Genomic DNA, 27,835 nt, shown 5'->3' with positions numbered 1-27,835 from the left:
AGAGGTAACTCTGGGCCTTCGTTTCCTGTGGCGGTCCTCATGAGAGACAGTTTCATCATAGCACTTGATGGTTTTTGCGACTGCACTTGAAGAAACTTTCAAACTTCTTGACATTTTCCGTATTGACTGACCTTCATGTCTTAAATTAATGATGGATTGTTGTTGAGCTGTTCATGCCATAATATGGTATTTTACCAAATAGGGCTATCTTTTGTATACTGTACCACCCCTACCATGTCACAACACAACTGATTGGTTCAAATGCATTAAGAAGGAAATAAATGACACAAATTAACTTTTAACAAGGCGGTTCATTGAAATGCATTCCAGGTGACTACCTCATGAAGCTGGTTGAGAGAATGCCAAGAGTGTGCAAAGCTGTCATCAAGGCAAAGTGTGGCTACTTTGAAGAAGCTCAAATATAAAATATATTTTGATTTGTTTACTACATGATTCCATATGTGTTATTTCAAAGTTGTGATGTCTTCACTATTTTCCTACATTGTAGAAAATAGTAAAAATAAAGAATAACCCTTGAATGAGTAGGTGAGTCCAAACTGTTGACTGGTACTGTATGTAGATTGACATTGTATGGACGGTATAGGTTTGTAATGTGTGTAGTAAGTAAGAAAGTTGTTGTTGTTGTTATGGTGTTTGCAGGAGTTTGTTATGGGGATTAAAGAAGTACCTCGCCTGGCCCGGTTCATCCCTAAGATCATGCTGGCCATCACTGTGACTGCCTGTGACGAGGTGTACAGGAAGATAGCCTACTGGCTCAACGACATGGGTGAGAACAAGCACTCTTATCCCTTTCATACACAGACCAACATCCCACTATTTTACCATGCCTGCTTCTGTATACCAGGTGCTGGTGTATCTGAAAAGGGTAGGGGGTAAAAAAAAAATGTAACACCTATAAACCTAGCGTGAATCCCAAACCAACCTCTTGCCCCTATCAACTCAGTCGTAGGGCCCTCCATTGTCACGTGCTGCTGACGAAACTCAGAGGGTGACTTCAAGAGTGGCGAGTGAGGAACAAATAAACCCCTCAACTTCGGGACACACTTGTGATGATGCAATTCATGTTTCACATTTAAATAATAAAACAAGCATGAAATTAAAAATTGTTTTACAAGATATACTCCTCAGTAACATTTAATTTGGGAGGTATTTAATCTGTAACATGTGTCAAGCCTCGAACTCAGACACAAACAATTACAGGTGGCTCATAATTAGATATTTTGTGTGAAATTGTGCAAACTCAAAAATAACGCGGTGCGTTATGGGATACCACTTCGCTCTGAAGCAGGCAGCGTTGCTGGCTCTGTGGAAGTGGCTATCGGAGGGTCTAATTAGCCCCTACACCCTTCGTAATTTTCACCCCTTCAGCTTTGGGACACTTGTGCATGTGGCAGAGGGGAAGGGGAATGGGCTAATGGAGGGCAGAGAGTCGAGGAGCAGCGGAATTTTAAAAAACGAATTCAGGTGATGATGTGATGATGTTGCTGTGAATTCTGATGTTATATTTCTTCCCCCACAGAAAACTATAGACTCCAGAGTGCCTATGAGAAACATCTCATCATTAAATTGGTTCTTGTGAGTGCTGTCATCTTCCTTATTACATGGAAATTGGACTCACTTTTCACAAGACAAAGGATTGAAATACAGAATTGACACTTTCCCGCGCGGAGGTCTTTACCACTCACATGTTTTCTTTCTGTACTCTCAGTTTCAGTTTGTAAACTCTTATCTCAGCCTTTTCTACATTGGATTCTACCTCAAAGACATGGAGCGTCTGAAAGAGGTAAGAGACACTTAAATCACAACACGTTTCCACTCCTTCCAAATAGTTACCCAAACCGTGTTCACCTTCCTGGTCTTCCTTGCTTTATCCCTCCCTCCCCTTCACATGCTGCTCTCTCTTCGTTCTGTCTATTTTCCATCCTGTCTCTGTTGTGTGGTTCCGTGGTGCTGGTTCCGTGGTGCTGGTCTTAGGTGTTGCTGGTGTTCTCTCTGGGACAGAGTCTTCTCAGACAGCTGAAGGACAATGTGCTGCCTTTTGTCTTCCTCAAGATCAAGCTGTTGGTTGTCACCATCCCCTGGGTCATCAAGGCCTCCTTCAGGTCCAAAGTACGACCTTGCCTGTGTGTCAAGGGTCAGGGGGTTAGAGGTCAAAGTCATCTCGACATTACCTGCCCAGCGCCCAAATGCATGACCTTAGACCTTTAAACATCATGTGCCTTATTTGTGTAGAGTTGTAGACTGTTATTTTGTTGTGCTTGTAGTTTTAGCATCATTATTGTATGTATCTTTTGGCATTGCATAGAAAGCATTTCCATGTTCAGGTATATGCAGGATGGCTAAATGTGTGTCTGTTGTAGGCTGTCTGCTAGCATTAACCTGCTAGTCCTATAGCACATGTAGTCCTGTTTTTGTAAGGATTCCGTTGGTAACTTGTCACACACCCAGTTACCTACTATGGGAAGACGTGTATTACATGTGAATACTATGTTGATTTAAAAACACATATAGAATGTTCCACAGTTGGTTTCCCACTCTGTTGGTTGTGTTCCTGATGGGACTTTGGAAGCGGTTGATATGTCTGTTAAGCAGTGTTCTGCTTTGGGTTTGTAGCATCTGGCTACCTTTGGATTTGAGCAGCTGTTCTATAAGGTTTGTGTCGGGAAAGTCATTTGCCTGGCACGTCAATCTGTCACTCTGTCCTTTTGTCATTCTTCCTGTCCTTTTGTCCTTCTTCCTGTCCTTTTGTCCTTCTTTCTGTCACTCTGTCCTTCTTCCTGTCACTCTGTCCTTCTTCCTGTCACTCTGTCCTTCTTCCTGTCACTCTGTTCTTCTTCCTGTCACTCTGTTCTTCTTCCTGTCACTCAGTCCATCTCTAATAACTGTGGCCTTGTGTGTTTATAGTTTATTCATTTCTGTGTGTTTATAGATTTCTGAAAACCCAAAATGTTCCAGGATATGTTTTTATACCTCACTTTCTGTTTGTGTTAAGGAACATACTAATCATTTGTTGTCATCGGTGTAAACTGATGACTGAGGACTGAGGACTGTCTGTCTATATGCTATGTGTGGTTTGTGCTTTGACTTGGTCATGGTTTGCAGTGAAATGACAATATGTGTGTGTCTCTGTGTCCTAGGTCTCAACTCAGTGGTAGTCATGGTAGTGGTAGTCATGATAGTGGTAGTCATGGTATTGGTAGTCATGATAATGGTAGTCATGGTAGTGGTAGTCATGATAGTGGTAGTCATGGTAGTGGTAGTCATGATAGTGGTAGTCATTGTAGTGGTAGTCATGATAGTGGTAGTCATGGTAGTGGTAGTCATGGTAGTGGTAGTCATGATAGTGGTAGTCATGGTAGTGGTAGTCATGATATTGGTAGTCATGGTAGTGGTAGTCATGGTAGTGGTAGTCATGATAGTGGTAGTCATGGTAGCGGTAGTCATGGTAGTGGTAGTCAAGGTAGTGGTAGTCATGATAATGGTAGTCATGGTAGTGGTAGTCATGGTAGTGGTAGTCATGATAGTGGTAGTCATGGTAGTGGTAGTCATGGTAGTGGTAGTCATGGTAGTGGTAGTCATGGTAGTGGTAGTCAAGGTAGTGGTAGTCATGATAGTGGTAGTCATGATAGTGGTAGTCATGGTAGTGGTAGTCATGATATTGGTAGTCATGGTAGTGGTAGTCATGGTAGTGGTAGTCATGATAGTGGTAGTCATGGTAGCGGTAGTCATGGTAGTGGTAGTCATGGTAGTGGTAGTCATGATAGTGGTAGTCATGATAGTGGTAGTCATGGTAGTGGTAGTCATGGTAGTGGTAGTCAAGGTAGTGGTAGTCATGATAGTGGTAGTCATGGTAGTGGTAGTCATGGTAGTGGTAGTCAAGGTAGTGGTAGTCATGATAGTGGTAGTCATGGTAGTGGTAGTCATGGTAGTGGTAGTCATGGTAGTGGTAGTCATGATAGTGGTAGTCATGGTAATGGTAGTCATGGTAGTGGTAGTCATGGTAGTGGTAGTTATGTATGTCATAGTTTTGATGTTACACATTGGACCAGGCAGTAGATCCAGAGCAGCGTATGTATTTGAATGGGAGTGAACTGCTTGCGGTTTAGATATACAATTGTTTTCAGTCCATTGCGTTTAGTACTGAGTGAATATTTTATTTTTGCAAAGGAATTATCTTTCTTGATTTTGTACAACTTTATTTGTTTACTGTGGTGCCCTAATGATTACTTATCGAAATCGCTATGCATGGTATTAAACCCTGTGACAGATCCTGACATCCCTGACCTTTAACCCTTGATCCTGTCCTCTATTTCCTGTTTGTGTCAGATGCTGGCCACCCTGCTGATCATCCGCCATTTTGTCCAGAACGTGAAGGAGGTGATGCAGCCTTACCTGTACGAGCGCCACAAGCTGGGCGAGCTCACCCTGCGCAGCGTCTGGGATCTGCTCCTCTCAGCCCTGCTCAAGTACTGCAGGCTGGCCGCAGGAAAGCCCCAGGCTTCACCCACCGACCAGGCCATGCCGGGCCCTGGCCTGAGGGGAACCAGACCCGGGGTGAGACAGCCTGACCGCAGGTAATGCTGTCACAACGGCTTGTATTCATCCATGAAAACGTAACACGAGAGCTTCCTTTTTCAGACATGTTTCCTTGAGTGTAGTCAAGCCTGTGTTTTGATTTGTTTGAGGATGTGTGACACGTTCACATTATTACATGGCTAACCCAATACAATAGTGTTATAGATAGTATATGATTATATGACTACAGGCAAACCTTTCCTCTGTTCTGCAGGGAGAAGAAGTGTCTGAATGGGGGATGTGGGGTGCCTGAAGAGGAGGAGGGAGAGAGGGAGGAGGGGGACAGTGGGAGGTTCAGTGAGGGAGAGAATGAGGAATCGTCTGAGAGTCTGATAGACTGTGGCCTCAAGCTGAGGAAGGTCAGCTTCATAGAGAGGGGGGACAGGAAGTCGTCTGGAGGGGGCTGCATCCCCACAATGGAGGACAGTTTCTTGGAGGACGGCAGCCCCACTATGGTGGAGAAGGGGATGGATCCGGCATCGGTGTTCGAGACATATGATGATGACGATGACAATGGCGTCACTGAGACAAAGGACACGGGAGTTTCGGCCAATGAGAGTATGGCGGCTGCCCCGCTGCCTTCTGGGCCAGAGAGCACGGTGACGGTGCGTCATCGCAGAAGGCAGAGGAGTTTGGAGAGGGCAGACTCTAAAACCAAGCGGGAGTCATGGATCGACCCGCCAGAGGAGCAGGAGAGTACGAGTCTGGCACAGGCTGAGATGGAGAGCTGCATGCAGACATATGAGGTAGGAAGACAGCACACACACAGACACACACATACACATGCACACACACACATACACAAACACACATGCACACACACACATACACACACAAACTAACTAATGAGCAGGCTCACTCACTATGTGACCTATGTCAACAATGCCAACTCTAAATAAACAATTCCATCGTCCCATATGAGACCAACTAGAGGGGTAACCATCCTTCTGTAGATCTATTTCCATTTTCATACTGAATCATGTAGCTGGGCACGTGTTCCTGTTACCATGGCCTGAGATTTACCCCATGCTCTCTCAGCCAAACTCATGCCTCTGTCCATCCATATGATACTACAATATATCCTGCCTAGAGTCCTTCACAAACTCTCATTTGATCCCTGAAGTGATTTGAGCTCTAAGCTGTTGATTGGTATCTGGGATGGCATGGATTGGTTTTGAGGTTACCTCTGGGAAAATACTTCTACTTATTCTATTGACTGCTGTGCTAACTTGAATGTAATTACTGTGTAAATCAAATCCAATTGTATTGGTCACATACACATGTTTAGCAGATGTTATTGAAGGTGTAGCGAAATGTAGTGTAGTGTGTAGTTTCTTGCTCCAACAGTGCAGTAGGATCTAACAAGTAATATCTAACAATTTCACAACAATACACACAAATCTAAAGTAAAGTAATGGAATTAAGAATATATAAATATTTGGACGAGCAATGTCAGAGTGGCATAGACTAAAATACAGTAGAATAGAATAGACTATAGACATACAGTGGGGCAAAAAAGTATTTAGTCAGCCACCAATTGTGCAAGTTCTCAGACTTAAAAATATGAGAGAGGCCTGTAATCTTCATCATAGGTACACTTCAACTATGACAGACAAAATGAGAAATAAAAATCCAGAAAATCACATTGTATGATTTTTAATGAATTTATTTGCAAATTATGGTGAAAAATAAGTATTTGGTCAATAACCAAAGTTTATCTCAATACTTTGTTATATACCCTTTGTTGGCAATGACAGAGGTCAAACGTTTTCTGTAAGTCTTCACAAGGTTTTCACACACTGTTGTTGGTATTTTGGCCCATTTCTCCACGCAGATCTCCTCTAGAGCAGTGATGTTTTGGGGCTGTTGCTGGGCAACACGGACTTTCAACTCCCTCCAAAGATTTTCTATGGGGTTGAGATCTGGAGACTGGCTAGGCCACTCCAGGACCTTGAAATGCTTCTTACGAAGCCACTCCTTTGTTGCCCGGGCGGTGTGTTTGGGATCATTGTCATGCTGAAAGACCCAGCCACGTTTCATCTTCAATGCCCTTGCTGATGGAAGGAGGTTTTCACTCAAAATCTCACGATACATGGCCCCATTCATTCTTTCCTTTCCACGGATCAGTCGTCCTGGTCCCTTTGCAGAAAAACAGCCCCAAAGCATGATGTTTCCACCCCCATGCTTCACAGTAGGTATGGTGTTCTTTGGATGCAACTCAGCATTCGTTGTCCTCCAAACACGACGAGTTGAGTTTTTACCAAAAAGTTCTATTTTGGTTTCATCTGACCTTATGACATTCTCCCAATCTTCTTCTGGATCATCCAAACGCTCTCTAGCAAACTTCCGACGGGCCTGGACATGTACTGGCTTAAGCACGGGGACACGTCTGGCACTGCAGGATTTGAGTCCCTGGTGGCGTAGTCATTCACTAGGTCATTCACTAGGTCCCCCCGTGTAGTTCTGAGATTTTTGCTCACCGTTCTTGTGATCATTTTGACCCCACGGGGTGAGATCTTGCGTGGAGCCCCAGATCGAGGGAGATTATTAGTGCTCTTGTATGTCTTCCATTTCCTAATAATTGCTCCCACAGTTGATTTCTTCAAACCAAGCTGCTTACCTATTGCAGATTCAGTCTTCCCAGCCTGGTGCAGGTCTACAATTTTGTTTCTGGTGTCCTTTGACAGCTCTTTGGTCTTGGCCATAGTGGAGATTGGAGTGTGACTGTTTGAGGTTGTGGACAGGTGTCTTTTATACTGATAACAAGTTCAAACAGGTGCCATTAATACAGGTAACGAGTGGAGGACAGAGGAGCCTCTTAAAGAAGAAGTTACAGGTCTGTGAGAACCAGAAATCTTGCTTGTTTGTAAGTGACCAAATACTTATTTTCCACCATAATTTGCAAATAAATTCATAAAAAATCCTACAATGTGATTTTCTGGATTTTTTTTCAAATTTTGTCTGTCAAAGTTGAAGTGTATCTATGATGAAAATTACAGGGCTCTCTCATCTTTTTAAGTGGGAGAACTTGCACAATTGGTGGCTGACTAAATACTTTTTTGCCCCACCGTATGAGATGAGTAATGCAAAATATGTAAATATTATTAAAGTGACTAGTGTTCCATTATTAAAGTGGCCAGTGATTTCAAATATATGTATATAGGGCAGCAGCCTCTAAGGTGCTAGTGATGGCTATTTAGCAGTCTGATGGCCTTGCTGTTTTTCAGTGTCTCGGTCCCAGCTTTGATGCACCTGTACTGACCTCGCCTTCTGGATGATAACGGGGTGAACAGGCAGTGGCTCGGGTGGTTGCTGTCCTTGATGATCTTTTTGGCCTTCCTGTGACATCTGGAGCTGTAGGTGTCCTGGAGGGCAGGTAGTTTGCCCCCGGTGATGCGTTGGGCAGACGGTGGGGTCTGCGGTTGCGGGTGGTGCAGTTGCCGTACCAGGCGGTGATACAGCCCAACAGGATGCTCTCAATTGTGCATCTGTCAAAGTTTGTGAGGGTTTTAGGTGCCAAGACACAAAAAAAAATCAGCCTCCTGAGGTTTATCCTGGCCAGGTCGCAGTTGTAAATGAGAACTTGTTCTCAACTAGCCTACCTGGTTAAATAAAGGTGAAATAAAAAAAATTACTGTTGCGCCTTCTTCACCACACTGTCTGTGTGGGTGGACCATTTCAGTTTGTCAGTGACGTGTGCTTTCCACCTTCTCCACCGTGGTCCCGTCGATATGGATAGTGCTCCCTCTGACGTTTCCTGAAGTCCACGACCAGCTCTTTTGTTTTGTTGATGTTGAGTGAGAGATTATTTTCCTGGCACCACACACCCAGGGCCCTCACCTCCTCCCTGTAAGCTGTCTCGTCATTGTTGATAATCAGGCCTACTACTGTTGTGTCATCTGCAAACTTGATGATTGAGTTGGAGGCGTGCTTGGACACGCAGTCATGGGTGAACAGGGAGTACAGGAGGGGGCTGAGCACGCATCCTTGTGAACACCCATGTGTTGAGGATCAGCGAAGGGTAGGTTTTGTTTCCTGCCTTCACCACCAGGGGGCGGCCCATCAGGAAGTCCAGGACCCAGTTGCATAGGCCGCAGTTCAAACCCAGATCCTTGACTAGTTAGTCTCTCAAAGCACTTCATGATGACAGAAGTGAGTGCTACAGGGCGATAGTCATTTAGTTCAGTTACCGTAGCTTTCTTGGGTACAGGAACAATGGTGTATATCTTGAAGCATGTGGGGACAGCAGACTGAGATAGGGAGAGATCGAATATGTCCATAAACACTCCAGCCAGCTGGTCTGCGTATGCTCTGAGGACGCGGCTAGGGATGCCGTCTGGGCCGTCCGCCTTGCAAGGGTTAACACGGTTAAATGTCTTTACTCACGTCGGCCATGGAGAAGGAGAGCCCACAGTCCTTGGTATGCGGGCCGCGTCGGTGGCACTCTGTTATCCTCAAAGCAGGCGAAGGTGTTTAGCCTGTCCTGAAGTAAGACGTCAGTGTCCGCACGTGGATGGTTTTCCATTTGTAGTCCGTGATTGTCTGTAGACCCTACCACATACGTCTCATAGAAAATAGCATTAATGTAATACCACCAAGAACTGTAAATACGTTGTATCTGTGTCAACTGGCAGTACCACTAAACCATAAAAAAAGGGACATTTACGTTGGGGGTTCTCTTGACGTTACTGTGCGTAGCTAAGTTATCTATGAGTAGCTAGCTTCTCATGTGCAATTACAGTGCCCGTCAAAAGTTTGTACACACATACTCATTCAAGGGTTGATCTTTCTTACTTACTATTTTCTACATTAGAAATAGTGAAGACATCAGAACTATGAAATAACACATATGGAATCATGTAGTAACCAAAAAAGTGTTAAACAAAACAAATATTTTTTTGAACGGGATTATCATCTATCCATGTCACAGACAGTGCTGACAGTGCTTTTGTCCCTTCCAGGACACCTTCCAGGACTACCAGGAGATGTTTGTCCAGTTCGGCTACGTAGTTCTCTTCTCCTCAGCCTTCCCCCTGGCGGCCATGTGTGCCCTCATCAACAACATCATCGAGATCCGCAGCGACGCCTTCAAGCTCTGTACCGGCCTGCAAAGACCCTTCGGCAAGAGAGTGGAGAGCATCGGACAGTGGCAGGTATGACTGAGGTACAGGTATGACTGAAGGAGAGGTATGACTGAGGGACAGGTAGGACTGAGGTACAGGTATGACTGAAGGAGAGGTATGACTGAGGTACAGGTATGACTGAGGTACAGGTATGACTGAGGTACAGGTAGGACTGAGGTACAGGTAGGACTGAGGTACAGGTATGACTGAGGTACAGGTATGACTGAGGTACAGGTAGGACTGAGGTACAGGTATGACTGAGCTACAGGTAGGACTGAGGTACAGGTATGACTGAGGTACAGGTAGGACTGAGGGACAGGCAGGATTGAGGGACAGGCAGGATTGAAGGACAGGCAGGACTGAGGGACAGATGAGATTGAGGGACAGGTAGGACTGAGGGACAGATGTGACTGAGGGACAGGTATGACTGAGGGACAGATGAGACTGAGGGACAGGTATGACTGAGGGACAGATGTGACTGAGGGACAGATGTGACTGAGGGACAGGTATGACTGAGGGACAGATGAGACTGAGGGACAGGTAGGACTGAGGGACAGATGAGACTGAGGGACAGATGTGACTGAGGGACAGGTAGGACTGAGGGACAGATGAGACTGAGGGACAGGTAGGACTGAGGGACAGATGAGACTGAGGGACAGGTAGGACTGAGGGACAGATGTGACTGAGGGACAGGTAGGACTGAGGGACAGGTATGACTGAGGGACAGATGTGACTGAGGGACAGGTAGAACTGAGGGACAGGTAGGACTGAGGGACAGGTATGACTGAGCGACAGGTAGGACTGAGGGACAGATGTGACTGAGGGACAGGTAGGACTGAGGGACAGGTATGACTGAGGAACAGATGAGACTGAGGGACAGGTAGGACTGAGGGACAGATGTGACTGAGGGACAGGTAGGACTGAGGGACAGGTAGGACTGAGGGACAGGTATGACTGAGGAACAGATGAGACTGAGGGACAGGTAGGACTGAGGGACAGATGTGACTGAGGGACAGGTAGGACTGAGGGACAGGTAGGACTGAGGGACAGGTAGGACTGAGGGACAGATGTGACTGAGGGACAGGTAGGACTGAGGGACAGGTATGACTGAGGAACAGATGAGACTGAGGGACAGGTATGACTGAGGGACAGATGAGACTGAGGGACAGGTATGACTGAGGGACAGATGTGACTGAGCGACAGGTGAGATTGAGGCACAGGCAGGATTGAGGGACAGGCAGCACTGAGGGACAGGTAGGACCTAGGGAAAGGCAGGACTGAGGGACAGGTAGGATCTAGGGAAAGCCAGGACTGGGGGACAGGTAGGACCTAGGGAAAGGCACGACTGAGGGACAGGTAGGACCTAGGGAAAGGCAGGACTGAGGGACAGGTAGGACCTAGGGAAAGGCAGGACTGAGGGACAGGTAGGATCTAGGGAAAGGCAGCACTGAGGGACAGGTAGGACCTAGGGAAAGGCAGCACTGAGGCACAGGTAGGACCTAGGGAAAGGCAGGACTGAGGGACAGGTAGGACCTAGGGACAGGTATGACTGAGGGACAGATGAGATTGAGGCACAGGCAGGATTGAGGGACAGGCAGCACTGAGGGACAGGTGGGACCTAGGGAAAGGCAGGACTGAGGGACATATTGGTCAGTTCGAGGGGTGGGAATGGGAAACTGGTTATGCAAGGCCACAGAATGCACAGGCTGTTGTTGTAGCCCAGCACTACTATTCAATAAACAGAGACCTGTCCTTTCATAAAGCCTAATCATGGAGTTGTGTAAGCTTTATAGGCATGATGTTCTGTAGGACAGGTAGGACTGAGGGACAGGTAGGACTGAGGGACAGATGTGACTGAGGGACAGGTAGGACTGAGGGACAGGTATGACTGAGGAACAGATGAGACTGAGGGACAGGTATGACTGAGGGACAGATGAGACTGAGGGACAGGTATGACTGAGGGACAGATGTGACTGAGCGACAGGTGAGATTGAGGCACAGGCAGGATTGAGGGACAGGCAGCACTGAGGGACAGGTAGGATCTAGGGAAAGCCAGGACTGGGGGACAGGTAGGACCTACAGTAAACCTGTCTGTGTCTCTCTGCAGACGGCGATGGAGGCCATGGGTCTGATCGCCATCATAGTCAACTGTTACTTGATTGGTCAGTGTGGTCAGCTGCAGCGCCTCTTCCCCTGGCTCAGCCCTGAGATGGCCATCATCTCCATTGTCATCCTTGAGGTACATCCACTATTAAAGTCACTCACCTGACATCAGATACTGGGCCTTCAGAAAGTATTCACACCCCTTGACTTGTTCCACATTTTGTTGTCTTACAGCCTGAATTTAACGTTGATTGAATAAAAAAATATATAAAAAATGTCACAAGCCTACACACAATACCCCATAATGTCAAAGTAGAATACAGTTTTTGGACATTTTTACAAAGTAATAAAAAATAAAAAATGGTAATGTCTTGAGTCAGTAAGTATTTAACCCCTTTGTTATGGCAAACCTAAATAACTTCAGGAGTACAAGTTTGCGTAACAAGTCACATAGTAAGTTGCATGGACTCTGTGTGCGATAACAGTATTTAACATGATTTTTGGACCCCACACATACAATTATATGTAAGGTCCCTCAGTCGAGCAGTGAATTTCAAACACTGATTCAACCACAAAGATCAGGTAGGTTTTCCAATGCCTTGAAAAGATAGATGGGTGAACATAGTTACACTTTGGATGGTGTATCAATACACCCAGTCACTACAAAGACACAAGCGTCCTTCCTACAGTATATCAAATCAATTTGTATTAGTCACATGCGACTAATACAACAGGGACAACCTTACAGTGAAATGCTTACTTACAAGCACCTAACCAACAATGCAGTTTAAAAAATATGAATAAGAATAAGAAATAAAAAGTAACAAGTAATTAAAATAACAATAGCGAGACTATATACAGGGGGGTACCGGTACATGTTCATTGCGTGGGGGTACCAGTTAGTCGAGGTAATTGAGGTAATATGTAGGTAGAGTTATTAGTGACTATGCATATATAATAACAGAGAGTAGCAGCGGCATAAAAGGGGGGAGCAATGCAAATAGTCTGGGTAGCCATTTGATTAGATGTTCAGGAGTCTTATGGCTTGGGGGTAGAATCTGTTTAGAAGCCTCTTGGACCTAGACTTGGTGCTCCGGTACCGCTTGCCATGCGGTAGCAGAGAGAACAGTCTATGACTATGGTGGCTGGAGTCCTTGACAATTTTTAGGGCCTTCCTCTCACACTGCCTGGTATAGAGGTCCTGGATGGCAGGAGGCTTGGCCCCAGTGATGTACTGGGCCGTACGCACTACCCTCTGTAGTACCTTGCAATCAGATGCCAAGTTGTTGCCATACCAGGAGATGATGCAACCAGTCAAGATGCTCTCGATGGTGCAGCTGTAGAACCTTTTGAGGATCTGAGGGGGGAAAGGGTGTTGTCGTGCCCTCTTCACAACTGTCTTGTTGTGCTTGGACTATAATAGTTTGTTGGGTGATGTGGACACCAAGGAACTTGAAGCTCTCAACATATTCCACTTCAGCCCCGTCGATGAGAATCAGGACGTGCTCGGTCCTCTTTTTCCTGTAGTCCACAATCATCTCCTTTGTCTTGCTCACATTGAGGGAGAGGTTGCTGTCCTGGCACCACACGGCCAGGTCTCTGACCTCCTCTCTATAGGCTGTCTTGTCGTTGATCAGGCCTACCACTGTTGTGTCATCTGCAAATGTAATGATGGTGTTGGAGTCGTGCCTGGCCGTGCAGTCATGAGTGAGCAGGGAGTACAGGAGGGGACTGAGCACGCACCCCTGAGGGGCACCTGTGTTGAGGATCAGCGTGGCGCATATGTTGTTACCTACCCTTACCACCTGGGGGCGGCCCATCAGGAAGTCCAGGATCCAGTTTCAGTGGGAGGTGTTTAGTCCCAGTGTCCTTAGCTTATTGATGAGCTTTGAGGGCACTATGGTGTTGAACACTGAGCTGTAGTCAATGAATAGCATTCTTACATAGGTGTTCCTTTTGTCCAGGTGGGAAAGGGCAGTGTGGAGTGCAATAGAGATTGCATCATCTGTGGATCTGTTGGGGCGGTATGTAAATTGGAGTGGGTATAGGGTTTCTGGGATAATTGTGTTGATGTGAGCCATGACCAGCCTTTCAAAGCACTTCATGACTACAGATGTGAGTGCTATGGGTTGGTAGTCATTTAGGCAGGTTACCTCAGTGTTCTTGGGCACAGGCACTTTGGTGGTCTGCTTAAAATATGTTGGTATTACAGACTCGGACAGGGAGAGGTTGAAAATGTCAGTGAAGACACTTGCCAGTTGGTCAGCATGCTCCGAGTACACATCCTGATAATCCGTCTGGCCCTACGGCCTTGTGGATGTTGACCTGTTTAAAGGTCTTGTTCACATCGGCTGTGGAGAGCGTGATCACACAGTCTTCCGGAACAGCTGGTGCTGTCATGCATGTTTCAGTGTTATTTTCCTCAAAGCGAGCATAGACGTAGATCAGCTCGTCTGGTGGGCTCGTGTCACAGGGCAGCTCTCGGCTGTGCTTCCCTTTGTAGTCTGTAATAATTTGCAAGCCCTGCCACATCCAACGAGCATCGGAGCCGGTGTAGTATGATTCGATCTTAGTCCTGTATTGACGCTTTGCCTGTTGGATGGTTCGTCAGAGGTTATAGCGGGATTTCTTATAAGCTTCCGGGTTAGAGTCATGCTCCTTGAAAGCGGCAGCTTTCATCAACTGTTCAGCGGAGACTGCTTGAATCAGGCCTTCATGGTCGAATTTCTGCAAGGAAACCACTACTAAAGGACACCAATAATAATAAGAAACTTGATTGGGCCAAGAAACACGAGCAATGGACATTAGACTGGTGGAAATTTGTCCTTTGGTTTGATGAGTCCAACTAGACAAATACGCTGGTTGTCTTGACTAAACATACAAGACGAAGTGGCACAGAGAGACAGGAAACACAGGGATAAATACACTGGGGAAAATAAGCGACACCTGGAGGGGGTGGAGACAATCCCAGGAACAGGTGAAACAGATCAGGGCATGACAATTAGTGTATTTCATTTATTATTTTCTTCCACTTTGACATTATAGAGTATTTTGTGTAGATCGTTGACAAAAAAAAACCCAATTAAATTAATTTTAATTCCACCTTGTGTCACAACATAATGTGGAAAAAGTCAAGGGGTGTGAGTACATTCTGACGGGGCTGTAATGCCTAGGCTTTAACTCAGTAGGCTGATGGGGTTTTGAGTTGCTTAGACCCATGTTTTTATGAGTTAGTCTCTCAGTCTCACACTGTTTCAGTGTTGGCAGGGTTAAATAGGGATTTTGTGGTAGTCTAACACTCAGCACTGGTCCAGAATTAGATTTGATTGACATCCTCTAATAGTTGAGGTGAAGATATATGGCTAGAAAACTGATCTCAGAGCAGCTCAACCTCTCAAACTAACAGCAACCCAGCAGGCCTTATAGACGTGTTTCTTTAGGAGTCACCTCAGTGAGCTATGGTCCTCATACTGTCTTCCAAAAGACGTATTTTAAACATTTATCATGACCTGCACCAATGTGTTTTGGCATCAAGGCGTCCTCAGTCTACTAGCATACTTTCAGGTGAGCTTAAGTCATCATAATATGACATATATCTGCTGTCTTATTTCATATGAACTTCCTCCTTTCTTTAAATCTTTCTTTGGTAATGTCAAAATATACATATATTTTATCCCAGAGAAGGGATAGTCTTGCTCACCAGCCAGCAGCAGGTGTGTCTATGAAAGACTATGTTGAAGCCAACCACAGCTACCTCAATGAAATGTATCCTTTTCTGAGGTGGCTTTCAGCTCTACAACTAAGTGCCCATAGCAGTAAAGACGATGAAATTTTCTTTGAGGTGCTTCACTCCTGAGTATATCTGTGGGTGTTGATAAGGCAGAGATGGGTGCTGAGTGACGTGAACCCTAGTCTCAGCCAGTCACTGTACATACCTGTAGGAAAGGTCGAGTGTTACACAATCTCTGACACTCCGTCACACTACCATTGGGGGGGGGAGTCTCAACATACTAAATCAACACAGCACAGCAATGCAGCCAGTAAAAAGGTCACAGCTGTTGTTGTGTCCTCTTGCTTCATGGACAGCATAGGTCAGAGTGCAGTAGGCCTGATTTACTGATCACTGATTCAAAGAAAACTGATTCAAAGTAGACCACGCACTAGAGAGAGAGGGAGCAGACATTTATTTTCGATGCTTTAACGTTTTACACACTATATAAACTCATCAAAAAAAGAAACGTCCCCTTTTCAGTACCTTTTCTTTCAAAGATAATTCATAAAAATCCAAATAACTTCACAGATCTTCATTGTAAATGGTTTAAACACTGTTTCCCATGCTTGTTCAATGAAACATAAACAATTAATGAACATGCACCTGTGGAACGGTCGTTAAGACACTAACAGCTTACAGCTGGTAGGCAATTAATGTCACAGATATGAAAACTTAGGACACTAAAGAGGCCTTTCTACTGACTTTGAAAAACACCAAAAGAAGGATGCCCAGGGTCCCAGCTCATCTGCGTGAACGTGCCTAAGGCATGCTGCAAGGATGTTGTGCGTTACAAGGAAGACATCTTCCTCCCTCATGTGGTACCCTTCCTGCAGGCTCATCCTGATATGACCCTCCAGCATGACAATGCCACCAGCCATACTGCTCGTTCTGTGCATAATTTCCTGCAAGACAGGAATGTCAGTGTTCCACCATGGCCAGCGAAGTGTCCGGATCTCCATCCCATTAAGCACGTCTGGGACCTGTTGGATCAGAGGGTGAGGGCTAGGGCCATTCCCCCCAGAAATGTCCAGGAACTTACAGGTGCCTTGGTGGAAGAGTGGGGTAACCTCTCACAGCATGAACTGGCAAATATGGTGCAGTCCATGAGGAGGAGATGCTTTGCAGTACTTAATGCAGCTGGTGACCACACCAGACAGTGACTGTTACTTTTGATTTTGACCCCCCCCCCTTTGTTCAGGGACACATTACTCCATTTCTGTTAGTCACATGTCTGTGGGACTTGTTCAGTTTAGGTCTCAGTTGTTGAATCTTGTTATGTTCATACAAATATTTACACATGTTAAGTTTGCTGAAAATAAACACAGTTGACAGTGAGAGGACGTTTGTTTTTTAGCTGAGTTTAGATCTGTAACCGTGTATCTTCCATCCCTCTCCCCGCTCCATCCTGGGCTTGAACCAGGAACCCTCTGCACACATCGATAACAGTCACCCTCGAAGCATCGTTACCTAAAGGTCTCAGAGCGAGTGACGTCACCGATTCAAACGCTACTAGTGGGTACCGCTAACCTGCTAGCCATTTCACACCGGTTACATATGCACTGAGTATACCAAACATTAAGAACACCTTCCTAATATGGAGTTACACCCCCCGCTTTTCCCCACAGAACAGCCTCGGTTCGTCGGGTCATGGACTCGACAAGGTGTCAAAAGCCACAGGGATGCTGGCTCATGTTGACTCCAATGCTTCCCACAGTTGTGTCAAATTGGTTGGATGTCCTTTGTGTGGTGGCCCATACTTGATACACATGGGAAACTGTTGAGAGTGAAAAACCCAGCAGCATTGCAGTTCTTGATACAAACCGGTGAGCCTGGCACCTACTGCCATACCCCGTTCAAAGGCACTTAAATATTTTGTCTTGCCAATGTTTGAATGGCACACATACACAATCCATGTCTCAGGTGTCTCAAGACTTAAACATCCTTCTTTAACCCCGTCTCCTCACCTTCATCTACACTGATTGAAGTGGATTTAACAAGTGACATAAATAAGGGATCATATCTTTCACCTGGATTCACCTGCTCAGTCTATATCATGGAAAGATCAATGTTTTTTATACTCAGTATGTACTATATATACTGTATATCTCCTGTCCCCTGCCCCTCTCACTCTCTCTCTCTCCCTTTCTCTTTCCCCCTTTTTCTCTCTCTCTCTCCCCCCCCTCTCTCTCTCTCCCTCCCATCTCTCTTTCTGTCTCTCTCTCACAGCACTTTGCCATCCTGCTGAAGTACATAATTCACGTAGCAATCCCAGACATCCCCAGCTGGGTGGGGGAGGAGATGGCCAAACTGGAGTACCAACGCAGGGAGGCTTTTAAGGTAAATTGTTACAATGCCTTATTTTGTCCATGCCTGAATCACATTGGTGTTGTGAGCAATTCATTCTATCAATCAAGCAATAATCAATCAAATTGATTTATAAAAACCTTTTTACATCACCAGTTGTTACAAAGTGACCCAGTAACCCAAAGTGACCCAGTAACCCAAAGTGACCCAGTAACCCAAAGTGAAACAGTAAGCCGGCCTAGACCTCAAAGAGCAAGCAGAAGCAGATTGGGTAGGAAAACTCTCCAGGAGGAAGAAACGTAGAGAGGAAACCGGCTCAGAGGGCTATCCTCTTCTGGCTGTACCTGGTATAAGTTAAGATTGAAAATGACTATCAAGGCCAGATAGTTTCACAGTTCAGAGTGTGCACATGTTTGTCAGACTGTGATTGCGTGAGTTGTTGTAGCGGTTGTTAATCTCCCTACAGAAGCACGAGCGGCAGGCGCAGCAGCACTACCAACAGCTACAGAGGAGGAAGAGAGAGGAGGAGGAGAGGCAGAGGCAGACGGAGCACCAGGCTCGCAGGGAGAGGGAGAGAGATGAGGGGAAGGACTCTTCCGGGGGAGACCACCACCACGACAAGAGCCACGGGGGGAAGTCCCGCTCTGGGGGGGGTGGAGGTGGGGACAAGCCCAAGAGGCCCAGCTCCCTCCTGGCCAACAACAACGTGATGAAGCTCAAACTGATCACCCCCTTACAGAGCAAGTTCTCCTCCGGCAGCGCACGCTCCCCTCAGTCTCCCACAGGAAACGAACCCAAGCTCCCCGGGTTCCTCAGCTTCAAGTTCCTCAAGTCGCCTGAGAATAAGAAGGAAGCGGCCGCTGCTGCTGCTGCAGCCACGGCAACGAATACCACGACGACCGCGACCGCCCCCGGCGGTAACCAGGAGCGGTCTCAGTCGCCGAGCAAGTCGTTCAACCCTGGGAAACTATTTAACTTTGGGAAGTCAGAGGGGGGCTCCTGTGTGAATGGGTCCCAGTTACCCCGACCAGGGGAGGGTTCCCAGGGATCTGACAAACAGCTCTCCAAGTCTGACCTGAATGGGGTGCCGGACGAGATCCCCTCGCCTGGAGGGGATGAGGGGGAGAACGGACACCACACAGACTCCTCAGACCCTAAAGTCTAGGATCTCTTTGGATAGGGAGATGACAAACTACTATGAGAACTTAACTTAATATATCTACTAGAAGGACAAATGTATGGGGAGAAAAGGTCAAGCCTCTCTCTGTGCTGTCTGGATCTGAGGTTGTGTATGTAGACGCTGCCTGGGGGCTGTGGGGGGGAGGACTAATGGTAATGATGATGGGATGTGTGGGTCTGCATTGTTGCTGTTGCTGAGAGACTTTCAGGCTTAATGGCGAAGACATAACCCACCCTTTTACCCGTGGCCACACACACACACACACACACACACACACACACACACACACGCACACACACGCACACACACACAGAATCCTCTTTTGTCTGCAATACATATAGAAATGCATGAGCTGCATTTCTGATACTTTCCGAGCATTTTCAAAAAAAGGGAGAGCAGTGTTTCTTGATTTATTCTATTCTGAAAATTGTAAGCATCCTGGTGGCCATCTTGCCACTGAAACATAACATCCTGGTTTCGAAGGTCAGAAGAAAAAAATGGATTGGTGTGTGTGAATCAAAAGCATAATGAGACCTTTCACAGTCACCACACAATGGTGGCCTGATATCAGACTCACTTTTAACTGTGACGGTCGATCGGCTTTTCTACTTAATACGAACCGGCTGTGCTAGCCGAGCAATATCAAATCAGTGTTTCAAATCTGAGCAGTACTGCAAAACACGTCCAGTTCTTTGTTTTTCACCCACACTCCCATCTGAAGGCATACGTGAGCAGTCGTGAGTTTTATATATACAGTACATCCCATGAAAACAACGGCAATATCTGAAGTGTATGTCTGACACAGTGCGTGGGAAACAGGATGTTGTGTTTGACGTTGTGAAAGGCAAAGATGAAAATCGTTTGATAAAAGACAGGCTTTGTCTTGCATCAGTATGAGAGAGAGAGAGAGAGAGAGAGAGAGAGAGAGAGAGAGAGAGAGAGAGAGAGAGAGAGAGAGAGAGAGAGAGAGAGAGAGAGAGAGAGAGAGAGAGAGAGAGAGAGAGAGAGAGAGAGAGAGAGAGAGAGAGAGAGAGAGAGAGAGAGAGAGAGAGAGAGAGAGAGAGAGAGAGAGAGAGAGAGAGAGAGAGAAAGAGAGCGAGAGACAGAGACAGAGACAGAGACAGAGAATGAAAGAGTTGTTTTGACTGATACCACAGGATGTTGATGTGGATTATACAGTACACGGTATGTATCATGGAAAGTCTGGGTTCCTGTAGTTTACTGTGTGCCATTCTAATCTCTCCCCATTCAAGCCTGCAGAGAGACATTCTACACAGTATACTAATGGCTCTCCATTTCAGCACACAGATCTGACTAGATTAGTGAGTAGACTAGACAGAGATAGAGAGAAGATTTGCACTAAACTCTGAGGCTCTGCACTGAGACAGCAGAGCCTGTTCTGACTGCAGGTGGAAGGAAGAACTATACCGGTCTGCCTCACAACACAACACAACATATACAAACGTTGGATTTTATTATCTAGTATCTTGTACTGTAGATGCTGTTGTCATTTCATCCGACATCCCTAGTTCCTAAATCCCAGGTGGCTGCTGGTCCCCATCCATTCATTTGAGAGCTGACAATATATTTTCTATTGTTTATTCTATTTATTTCCAATGGAATTTGTTGCCAAAGCATCACCTTTCTGACTACACTGGCAGTGATAGCATAGAGATGACAGATTTCTAAATTCCTTTTGTAAACCAATCCAAAGGGATTATTCAACCGTTTTCTTTTCTATAATGTGGCCAGAGGATGGTGCCAGAGTACAAGACAGTGTTTTATACGTCTAACTTAGAGTAGGATGAAGTGACCCTAAGGTCAGTTTTGCGTTCCCCAACCCTATTGCTAACGTTAGGATTTGGGGATGTTAATCTGATGTTACATCTGTGTTTATGAACTCATATTAAATCCCAGTCTTCATTGAAAAAAAAGAACCATGGCGCTCCACGGCAAGTGAGATTCAGCACAGCGTTAGAGAGAGAGACAGAAACATGAACTATGCACCTTCACTTCATCCTCTCTGGCTAAGATCTTTGCAATAATACAGTGTTAGAGGGACAGTGGCACAGACACAACGCTAGTCTATTACTGGTCCATGCCTTCAGTACTCCATCTCTTCAGACTGTGTTCCACCAATGGGATCTCTTAGAACTCCATCTCGTCAGACTGCGTTCCACCAATAGAATCTCTTAGTACTCCATCTCTTCAGACTGTGTTCCACCAATAGGATCTCTTAGTACTCCATCTCTTCAGACTGCGTTCCACCAATAGGATCTCTTAGAACTCCATCTCTTCAGACTGCGTTCCACCAATAGGATCTCTTAGTACTCCATCTCTTCAGACTGTGTTCCACCAATAGGATCTCTTAGTATTCCATCTCTTCAGACTGAGGTCCACCAATAGGATCTCTTAGTACTCCATCTCTTCAGACTGTGTTCCACCAATAGGATCTCTTAGTACTCCATCTCTTCAGACTGTGTTCCACCAATAGGATCTCTTAGTACTCCATCTCTTCAGACTGCCGACCACTACCCAATATAGAGTCTCCAGCTGACCTGGATTCTCAGTGTGGGTATCAATAGGGAACATCCCATCACTCCATCTGGGCTGAAAAACACACATGCACGCACGCACGCACACGCACGCACGCACACATCCTGTCTGAAATAGGAAACCTAATCTTAGGAAGCTCCCCTGGTACTATATTCTCTGATCATCATATGAGGTTAACTAGAATGCCTGTCAAATATGCATTTTGGCCTAAAACATGCAACGTCTGTCATTTAGCATGGATTGCCTATCTATAATGTACTTCAAGCTACAACATAATGGCAAGGCTCATGCTTCTGCATTGAGACTGAATATAGCATTTTCATGAACATAGTGGCAACAATAAGAATTGAGCTCTGACTTACTGAACTAGTTGTTGTAGTTACATCTCTGACTGACTTAACTAGTTGTGGTAGTTACATCTCTGACTGACTTAACTAGTTGTGGTAGCAGTAGCAATTACATGGGATTTGAGCTGAAAAGGCACTTCAAGGCAATAAGGGAAGAGAAATAGCAGTTTGTGTGGGAGTGAGTGACGTTTGATCTCACCATCACATTTCCTCCTCCCTCTACAGCCAATTAAGTCATTATAAGGAAACCATTTGGTTAATATCGTCAGCATCATCATTCATTTGTGAATAATGCCAAATAACTAGGCCACGGATGAGAGACACGATTGAGACATTTCTCATTTACTGTAGTGAAGCAGATGCTGTCAGACAAGTGTTTGATTAGATGATCTGCCGTAGGCCATTGTCAGTAACAGTCATCCACGGTACACCTGCCTGCTGTGCCTCTGGAACACACTGGCTTGGTTTCCTGGTTTGTTTCACCTTTGATACAGGTTAACAACTTTTAATAGTTCTGAGTGGCTTCCTCTATTCCCCCCCCCCCCATCTCTGATCGAAAAGAACTGGACATGTGAAAGCAAATCCCCAGCAGGCAACCAACATCTTGCTTTGACCTGGCCTTCCTTTTTCACATCGGTGCAGACGAAGGAAAGGGGACAAAGAGCTAAGTAAGACTATTGAGACGCAGCCTTTGTTGGGTCAGCGGCCATCATGGTGCGTGACCTTTGGTCTCACTGGACACGTTAACCCTCCTGGTTAGGTTTTATCCGACAGAGCTACTTTACTGAAGTAGAGAAACGGCTCATGTCAGTATCAATGGAACTATGTCATTTCAAACGGGTAGGAAGTGCTCTGAATGAGCTTTATCTTTTGATTTTCTATCACTGCACTGCTTAGTTACGAATGCTTAGGAATGGTGGTGAGATTGGTTTGATGGGATAGCCTGACGGGGGAGGGGTAACTGTAGCCTCATTGTTCTATCACTGCATTGCTTAGTTACGAATGCTTAGGAATGGTGGTGAGACGAGAGCAGAGGGAATTTTGTTAATGTGACATTGTTTGGGACAGTTGTCTAAATTGATGGGATAGCCTGACGGGGAGGGGTAACTGTAGCCTCATCGTTGAACTGGACAGTAAAAAGTGGATGAGGTGAGATGTACTGTACACCTACTACCAGTATGTAGAACCCTTCCCTTTATACCGTCCTAACTAAATAAAACATCTTCACAACAGCCTCACTAACTGACCAGACATCATGTGCTCTTCCAATGTACCACTGTACAAAAACAAAAACTAATATTTTCAAGAAAAATATGATACTGGGAAATGGGATTATTTATTTCTTTTAATTTATTTTGTCATATTTTTGTAAGATCTGAAATATAGATAATAAAACAATTTTAAATTGAAATGTGTTATTATTGTTTACACACAAAATATAAAAGTGTGAAACAAATGTAAAATGTACATTGAAACATTAACATTACAACGGACATTACTTTTTGATCACTGCTTTTATTGGAGCGAAGCTGAAAATAAAGTTTGACCTAATATACAATAAAACAGGGTGAAGCATAGAGTGGATATTCAGAACAGTCTAGTCTAGCAGAAGCATAGAGTGGATATTCAGAACAGTCTAGTCCAGCAGAAGCATAGAGTGGATATTCAGAACAGTCTAGTCTAGCAGAAGCATAGAGTGGATATTCAGAACAGTCTAGTCTAGCAGAAGCATAGAGTGGATATTCAGAACAGTCTAGTCTAGCAGAAGCATAGAGTGGATATTCAGAAAAGTCTAGTCTAGCAGAAGCATAGAGTGTATATTCAGAACAGTCTAGTCTAGCAGAAGAGTAGAGCATGGCTTTACGCTTCAATGGCAGGTACAGTAGGAAACTCACATCGATTGCAGCATCTGGAGCTGAGGGGAAAATAGACTTGCTGTGACTTTGTTGGGCAGCGTAAACATTAACAAAGGTCTGGGGCCTGTTCAGAAGGGTCCAACATAAAAGTGCAAGGAAATGTATAATATAGAGCAGATTACTACTCATGTCAGCTCTTTTCATTACATTTCTATCTGTAGCATTCTGAATAACCTCCAGAATTCAGTGTAGTATTGTACAGTAGTACAACATCAGTACAAGCTGAACCTCTGGAACAAGGCAGGATGGCGACTGCACCTTTCTGTTTATCCATGGCAGTGGTCTGTTACTTACATACCACAGGAGACTGCCGAGGGGAGGACGGCTTGTAATAATGCCCGGAATGGAACAAATGGAACGGCATCAAACATGTTTTATGTACTTAATACCGTTCCACTGATTCCGCTCCAGCCATTACCAAGAGCCCATCCTCCCCAATTAAGGTGCCACCAACCACCTGTGGTACATATCCCTGTATCCTCTTCTCCACACAACCCCCCCCCCCCCCCCCCCAGGAAGTTGTCAAAAACAGACATGCAAGGCAAGGCAACCATTAGGTATCAGTGCTTCTCAACATTTACACAAAATACTTATTATAGCTATGTAGCTACATATAGATTTTATTTGACAAAAGTCAGATGCAATGTAATTTTTCCTTAGAGAAATATAAAGCCTAGATCTTAATATCTAACAGCTGCCACTGGCTATAGTATTTACACAGGTCTTCATACTGAATACAACATTCTCTCGCTACCCCTCATATTGACATAGACATTCTTTGCTCTACCTCTGCTATCACTTGGTTGTGCTGGTAAGGTGAGATCTTCACAAACATACATAATGGGTACATTGATTGCAGTGTAAACAAATTCCAAACAATTCTGGTAAAGTGAGTAAACACCTGGTGACTAAAACAATTTTGTCTTGTCATTCTATAATACCCTTTTTAACAGCATACATTGGCAGAAAGCTGCAAACATTCAAACTAAGCTAGTAAACTGTTGAGTCACTTGTCATGTTATCCCTATTGACCAGTAGGGGGCAATAGATGAAAGAATTCAGTCCTAAAATGGTACACGGTAAAACAAGCCAGCACAAACTTCAAAACACACACATATTCAGAACAGAATCATGGAAGATAATGCATATTGAACATTAACACAAGTCTGGGAGGTGGTGGGGGGGGGGTAGTTTCTTCCCCTGTCGTGGTGGCCGGGTTGTGGCAGGCAGCAGTTGACAATCACAATGTGTACTCGGGTCTGCAGAAGCAAACTGTGGAAAGGTGTTGCAGTGCCCCCATGAGGCCAAGGCTGGGCAGTGAAGCTGAAAACAACACTGGAGGTAACAACAACAAAAAATAAAAAATGTTTAGTCTTTCCCAGACCAGGGCGGACTCTTTCTCAGATTGTTTGTCTTCATGTCTGTCATGGTGGGCCTGTCCGTGTGCTTCCTCCACAGATGCACGCATCCGTACACACACACACTCCTAAGAGTCCTCGTTCATCTCTTGGCTATCTGTCCTGGCGATTTTGCGTGGAGGTGCTGGACTCCCTCCCTCTCCTTGCTCCTGTTCCCTCTTCTTCGCTGCATTCTGTTCAACAGAGAGGGAAAATATAGTACTGTCACTCACTAAACTGAAAGCATGGACACACCTGATTGACAACCCGCTCCCCAAAGTTGATGTTCCCGTTTAAGAGTGAGCATGGCTGACCATGCTTCCCTGTGCCAGGTTACAACTGTTGTTGCTGCACGACACCTTACATTCACACCTGGATAGCATCTATCTATTCAGAAACCCGAACCCTCCCATCAACCTCACCTTTTTGTCCCAGTGATGATGAAGGTAGCGCAGGAGGATATTGGTTTTCTCTGTGACAATAACTGGTAAGTAAAAGAGAATTTCAAAACTCAAGATTTCATCCCCATCTCAAAACCATAGTTCTATTTCTAGCAGCATATTTTCCCCGAGAAAAAGCTAAATAAATAAAATGTCCATGAAGTCTGTCCTCTCGACTAAGAATGGAGGTACTTACTCTGTTCTGAGGGGTACTCACGTGTCGGGAGGTACACGGACGGTCTTCGGTTCTGTAAAAAGCAATTCATAGAGATTCAGATGGAGCCAGACTTGATGTTCATCCAGACTTGATGTTCATCTCTTTCACTTTCACATGGAAAATGTTCTAATAGTCTGCACTCACCGATGCTTTACACACAGAGTCTGCATGGAACCGACTGAAGTTGCTCTTGTTGAAAACAGGGAGACCCTTTAAGAAATCTGCCTTTAGGAAAAGAAAAGTATTTTGGTTTTGTGTTGTATGGGTAAAGCTGTAGGCTGAACCCAAACAGACAATTTCGCAGAGCATCTTCCATCCTGTAGCTCAAGGGTGACCAAGCCTCCTGCCCTGCAGGATGTCTAGGTTGACCTCTAGCTAAATATGAAGGATGCTCTAAACCCCATTTGGCAGCGTTTGGTTTAAACTAGACAAAGTGAGAAGCAAAGAATACTATCGTTTGGGAATTAATTACGTGTCCTCCCAAGTCACCATGACATGGGTGGGGTACACCCCTGCCCTGTTCGAAACGGGGGGCTGATGCCATGGGTGGCTGACACTGGGCGTTCCCTGTCTGTCTGTTTGGTGGATTCATTCTGGCTATTCTTTTCGGCTAGCTAAGATACAAGTTAGCCAAGTATTCAATGGAAACATGAATGTTACCAAGAAGACAGATAGCAAGCTAGATAATTAATTGAGATCATACGGTTAAAACAACTCAGATAAAAAGCCACATGATAAGATCATGACATTTGCTAGCATTACGCTAACTAGCCAAGCTGCCATAACTAAGTTGTCAAGCTAGCTGCCTTCTCTTCACAAAATGTTTTGCCGTGAAATGAGCTACCTTATCCATTGTTTTCCTTTTTTAGTGTCCCACGACGTAACGCCGACTGATATCTTGCAGATGGATAGATAATATGGCAGGTAGCTAGCCAAAGCTAACTGTTTTGGCGAGCTAACAGTCGTTAGCTAGCTAGTTGCTCTCAAGCCTAGCCAACGTTTATGAAATCCTCCACATTCACTTGTTACTGGAATCACGCTGTTGTAAACAGTATTGTGTCCAATTACACCACCTGTAATCATTAAACACACCGCATAAAGTAAAGTGAGGCTCATGGCCATAAATACATGTAAACTGCTTTGCTTCGTGGCTAATTCTTTAGCATGATGGTAGCTAAATGCTGCATTTACAGCTCCAACCCTAGCATAACCATTGGCTATTAACCTATCCCACGTGATCTAAGACCACGATATATCGTATCGTAATTGGACAGAAAGCTGTCTATCATATTTTTTTTCTCCACCCAAAAACTTGGGATAGGTTGACAGATAATGGCAGGGAAGAATGGAAGTGATGCATCCAGTCGATTCCTTTCTCTCATTGATCTAACATATATATGGAACGTGCTTTAACCCGTCCAGTTCTTTCTCACTAGTGCATGGATACTGGACCTTAATGAGACATGGGTTTGCTTTGTAAGTAACCGCACTCTATTGGCACTCTGCTTCACTGCTATTGTGTAAAGGCCATGGGATATTCTACTTTTAATTACACATGTAGGGTAATAAACATGGTATACAGCTATCCCATAATACTGTTTAAATAAATTGATGTAGGGCCTATAACATGCAATTGCAGCAAATGTATATACTTTATTTGAGACTTGTGTAGCTGCTCAGTCTGTGATCATTTCTGTGGTAGGCCTATGTGTGAAACATGGCTGTGAATAGGCCGTTACCAGGGCATCATACTTCTGTCTCTGAGTGACTGCTGGTTTATGGAAGGTCTGCCTGGTCTTGCCTCTCTGGCATATGGATCCCCTGGTAACTGTTCCTTAGCAACAAACCCAATAGCAACTGCATCAGCCACAGTTGTCAGCTAGA

The 27,835-nt window shown here is 45.1% G+C and overlaps 2 protein-coding genes across 10 annotated transcripts in view; one reads left to right on the top strand and one right to left on the bottom strand.

Annotated features, from left to right (window-relative positions):
• Positions 1-23,392, top strand: part of ano8b (anoctamin 8b) — an 87,074-nt gene extending 63,682 nt beyond the window's left edge. Inside the window, exons 10-21 of one of the 8 annotated variants that reach the window (XM_036978774.2) lie at positions 661-787; positions 1,541-1,596; positions 1,730-1,804; positions 1,996-2,130; positions 2,635-2,673; positions 4,348-4,595; positions 4,811-5,342; positions 9,558-9,749; positions 11,827-11,958; positions 17,821-17,931; positions 18,055-18,126; positions 18,365-23,392. In XM_036978774.2, coding sequence (XP_036834669.1) covers positions 661-787; positions 1,541-1,596; positions 1,730-1,804; positions 1,996-2,130; positions 2,635-2,673; positions 4,348-4,595; positions 4,811-5,342; positions 9,558-9,749; positions 11,827-11,958; positions 17,821-17,931; positions 18,055-18,126; positions 18,365-19,063 — 2,418 coding nt within the window. In that variant the 3' untranslated portion in view covers positions 19,064-23,392. Of the gene's footprint in view, positions 1-660; positions 788-1,540; positions 1,597-1,729; positions 1,805-1,995; positions 2,131-2,634; positions 2,674-4,347; positions 4,596-4,810; positions 5,343-9,557; positions 9,750-11,826; positions 11,959-17,820; positions 17,932-18,054; positions 18,325-18,364 lie in introns of those variants that run through there. The other 7 variants (XM_036978778.2, XM_036978775.2, XM_036978776.2 and 4 more) reach the window with 7 other exon arrangements.
• Positions 23,393-23,480: 88 nt separating this feature from the next.
• dda1 (DET1 and DDB1 associated 1) lies at positions 23,481-27,339 on the bottom strand. 2 transcript variants are annotated; one of them, XM_021604709.3, is made up of 5 exons: positions 26,796-27,339; positions 26,096-26,176; positions 25,931-25,982; positions 25,717-25,778; positions 23,481-25,488 (listed from the first exon to the last, which is right to left on the bottom strand). In XM_021604709.3, exons 1-5 carry the CDS (start codon positions 26,802-26,804, stop codon positions 25,384-25,386), a joined length of 309 nt encoding a protein of 102 aa, XP_021460384.1. In that variant the 5' UTR covers positions 26,805-27,339; the 3' UTR covers positions 23,481-25,383. The 2 variants fall into 2 exon arrangements, with proteins under 2 accessions (XP_021460384.1, XP_021460385.1); XM_021604710.3 differs by having other exon boundaries at positions 25,952-25,982; positions 26,796-27,163.
• Positions 27,340-27,835: the final 496 nt, after the last annotated feature.

Source organism: Oncorhynchus mykiss, chromosome 5, assembly GCF_057628025.1.
Source record: "Oncorhynchus mykiss isolate SJ-2025 chromosome 5, ASM5762802v1, whole genome shotgun sequence".
In the NCBI taxonomy this organism is placed as follows: domain Eukaryota; kingdom Metazoa; phylum Chordata; class Actinopteri; order Salmoniformes; family Salmonidae; genus Oncorhynchus; species Oncorhynchus mykiss.
The sequence above is the reverse complement of the archived record's forward strand: the minus strand, read 5'-3'. Positions and strand labels throughout refer to the sequence as shown.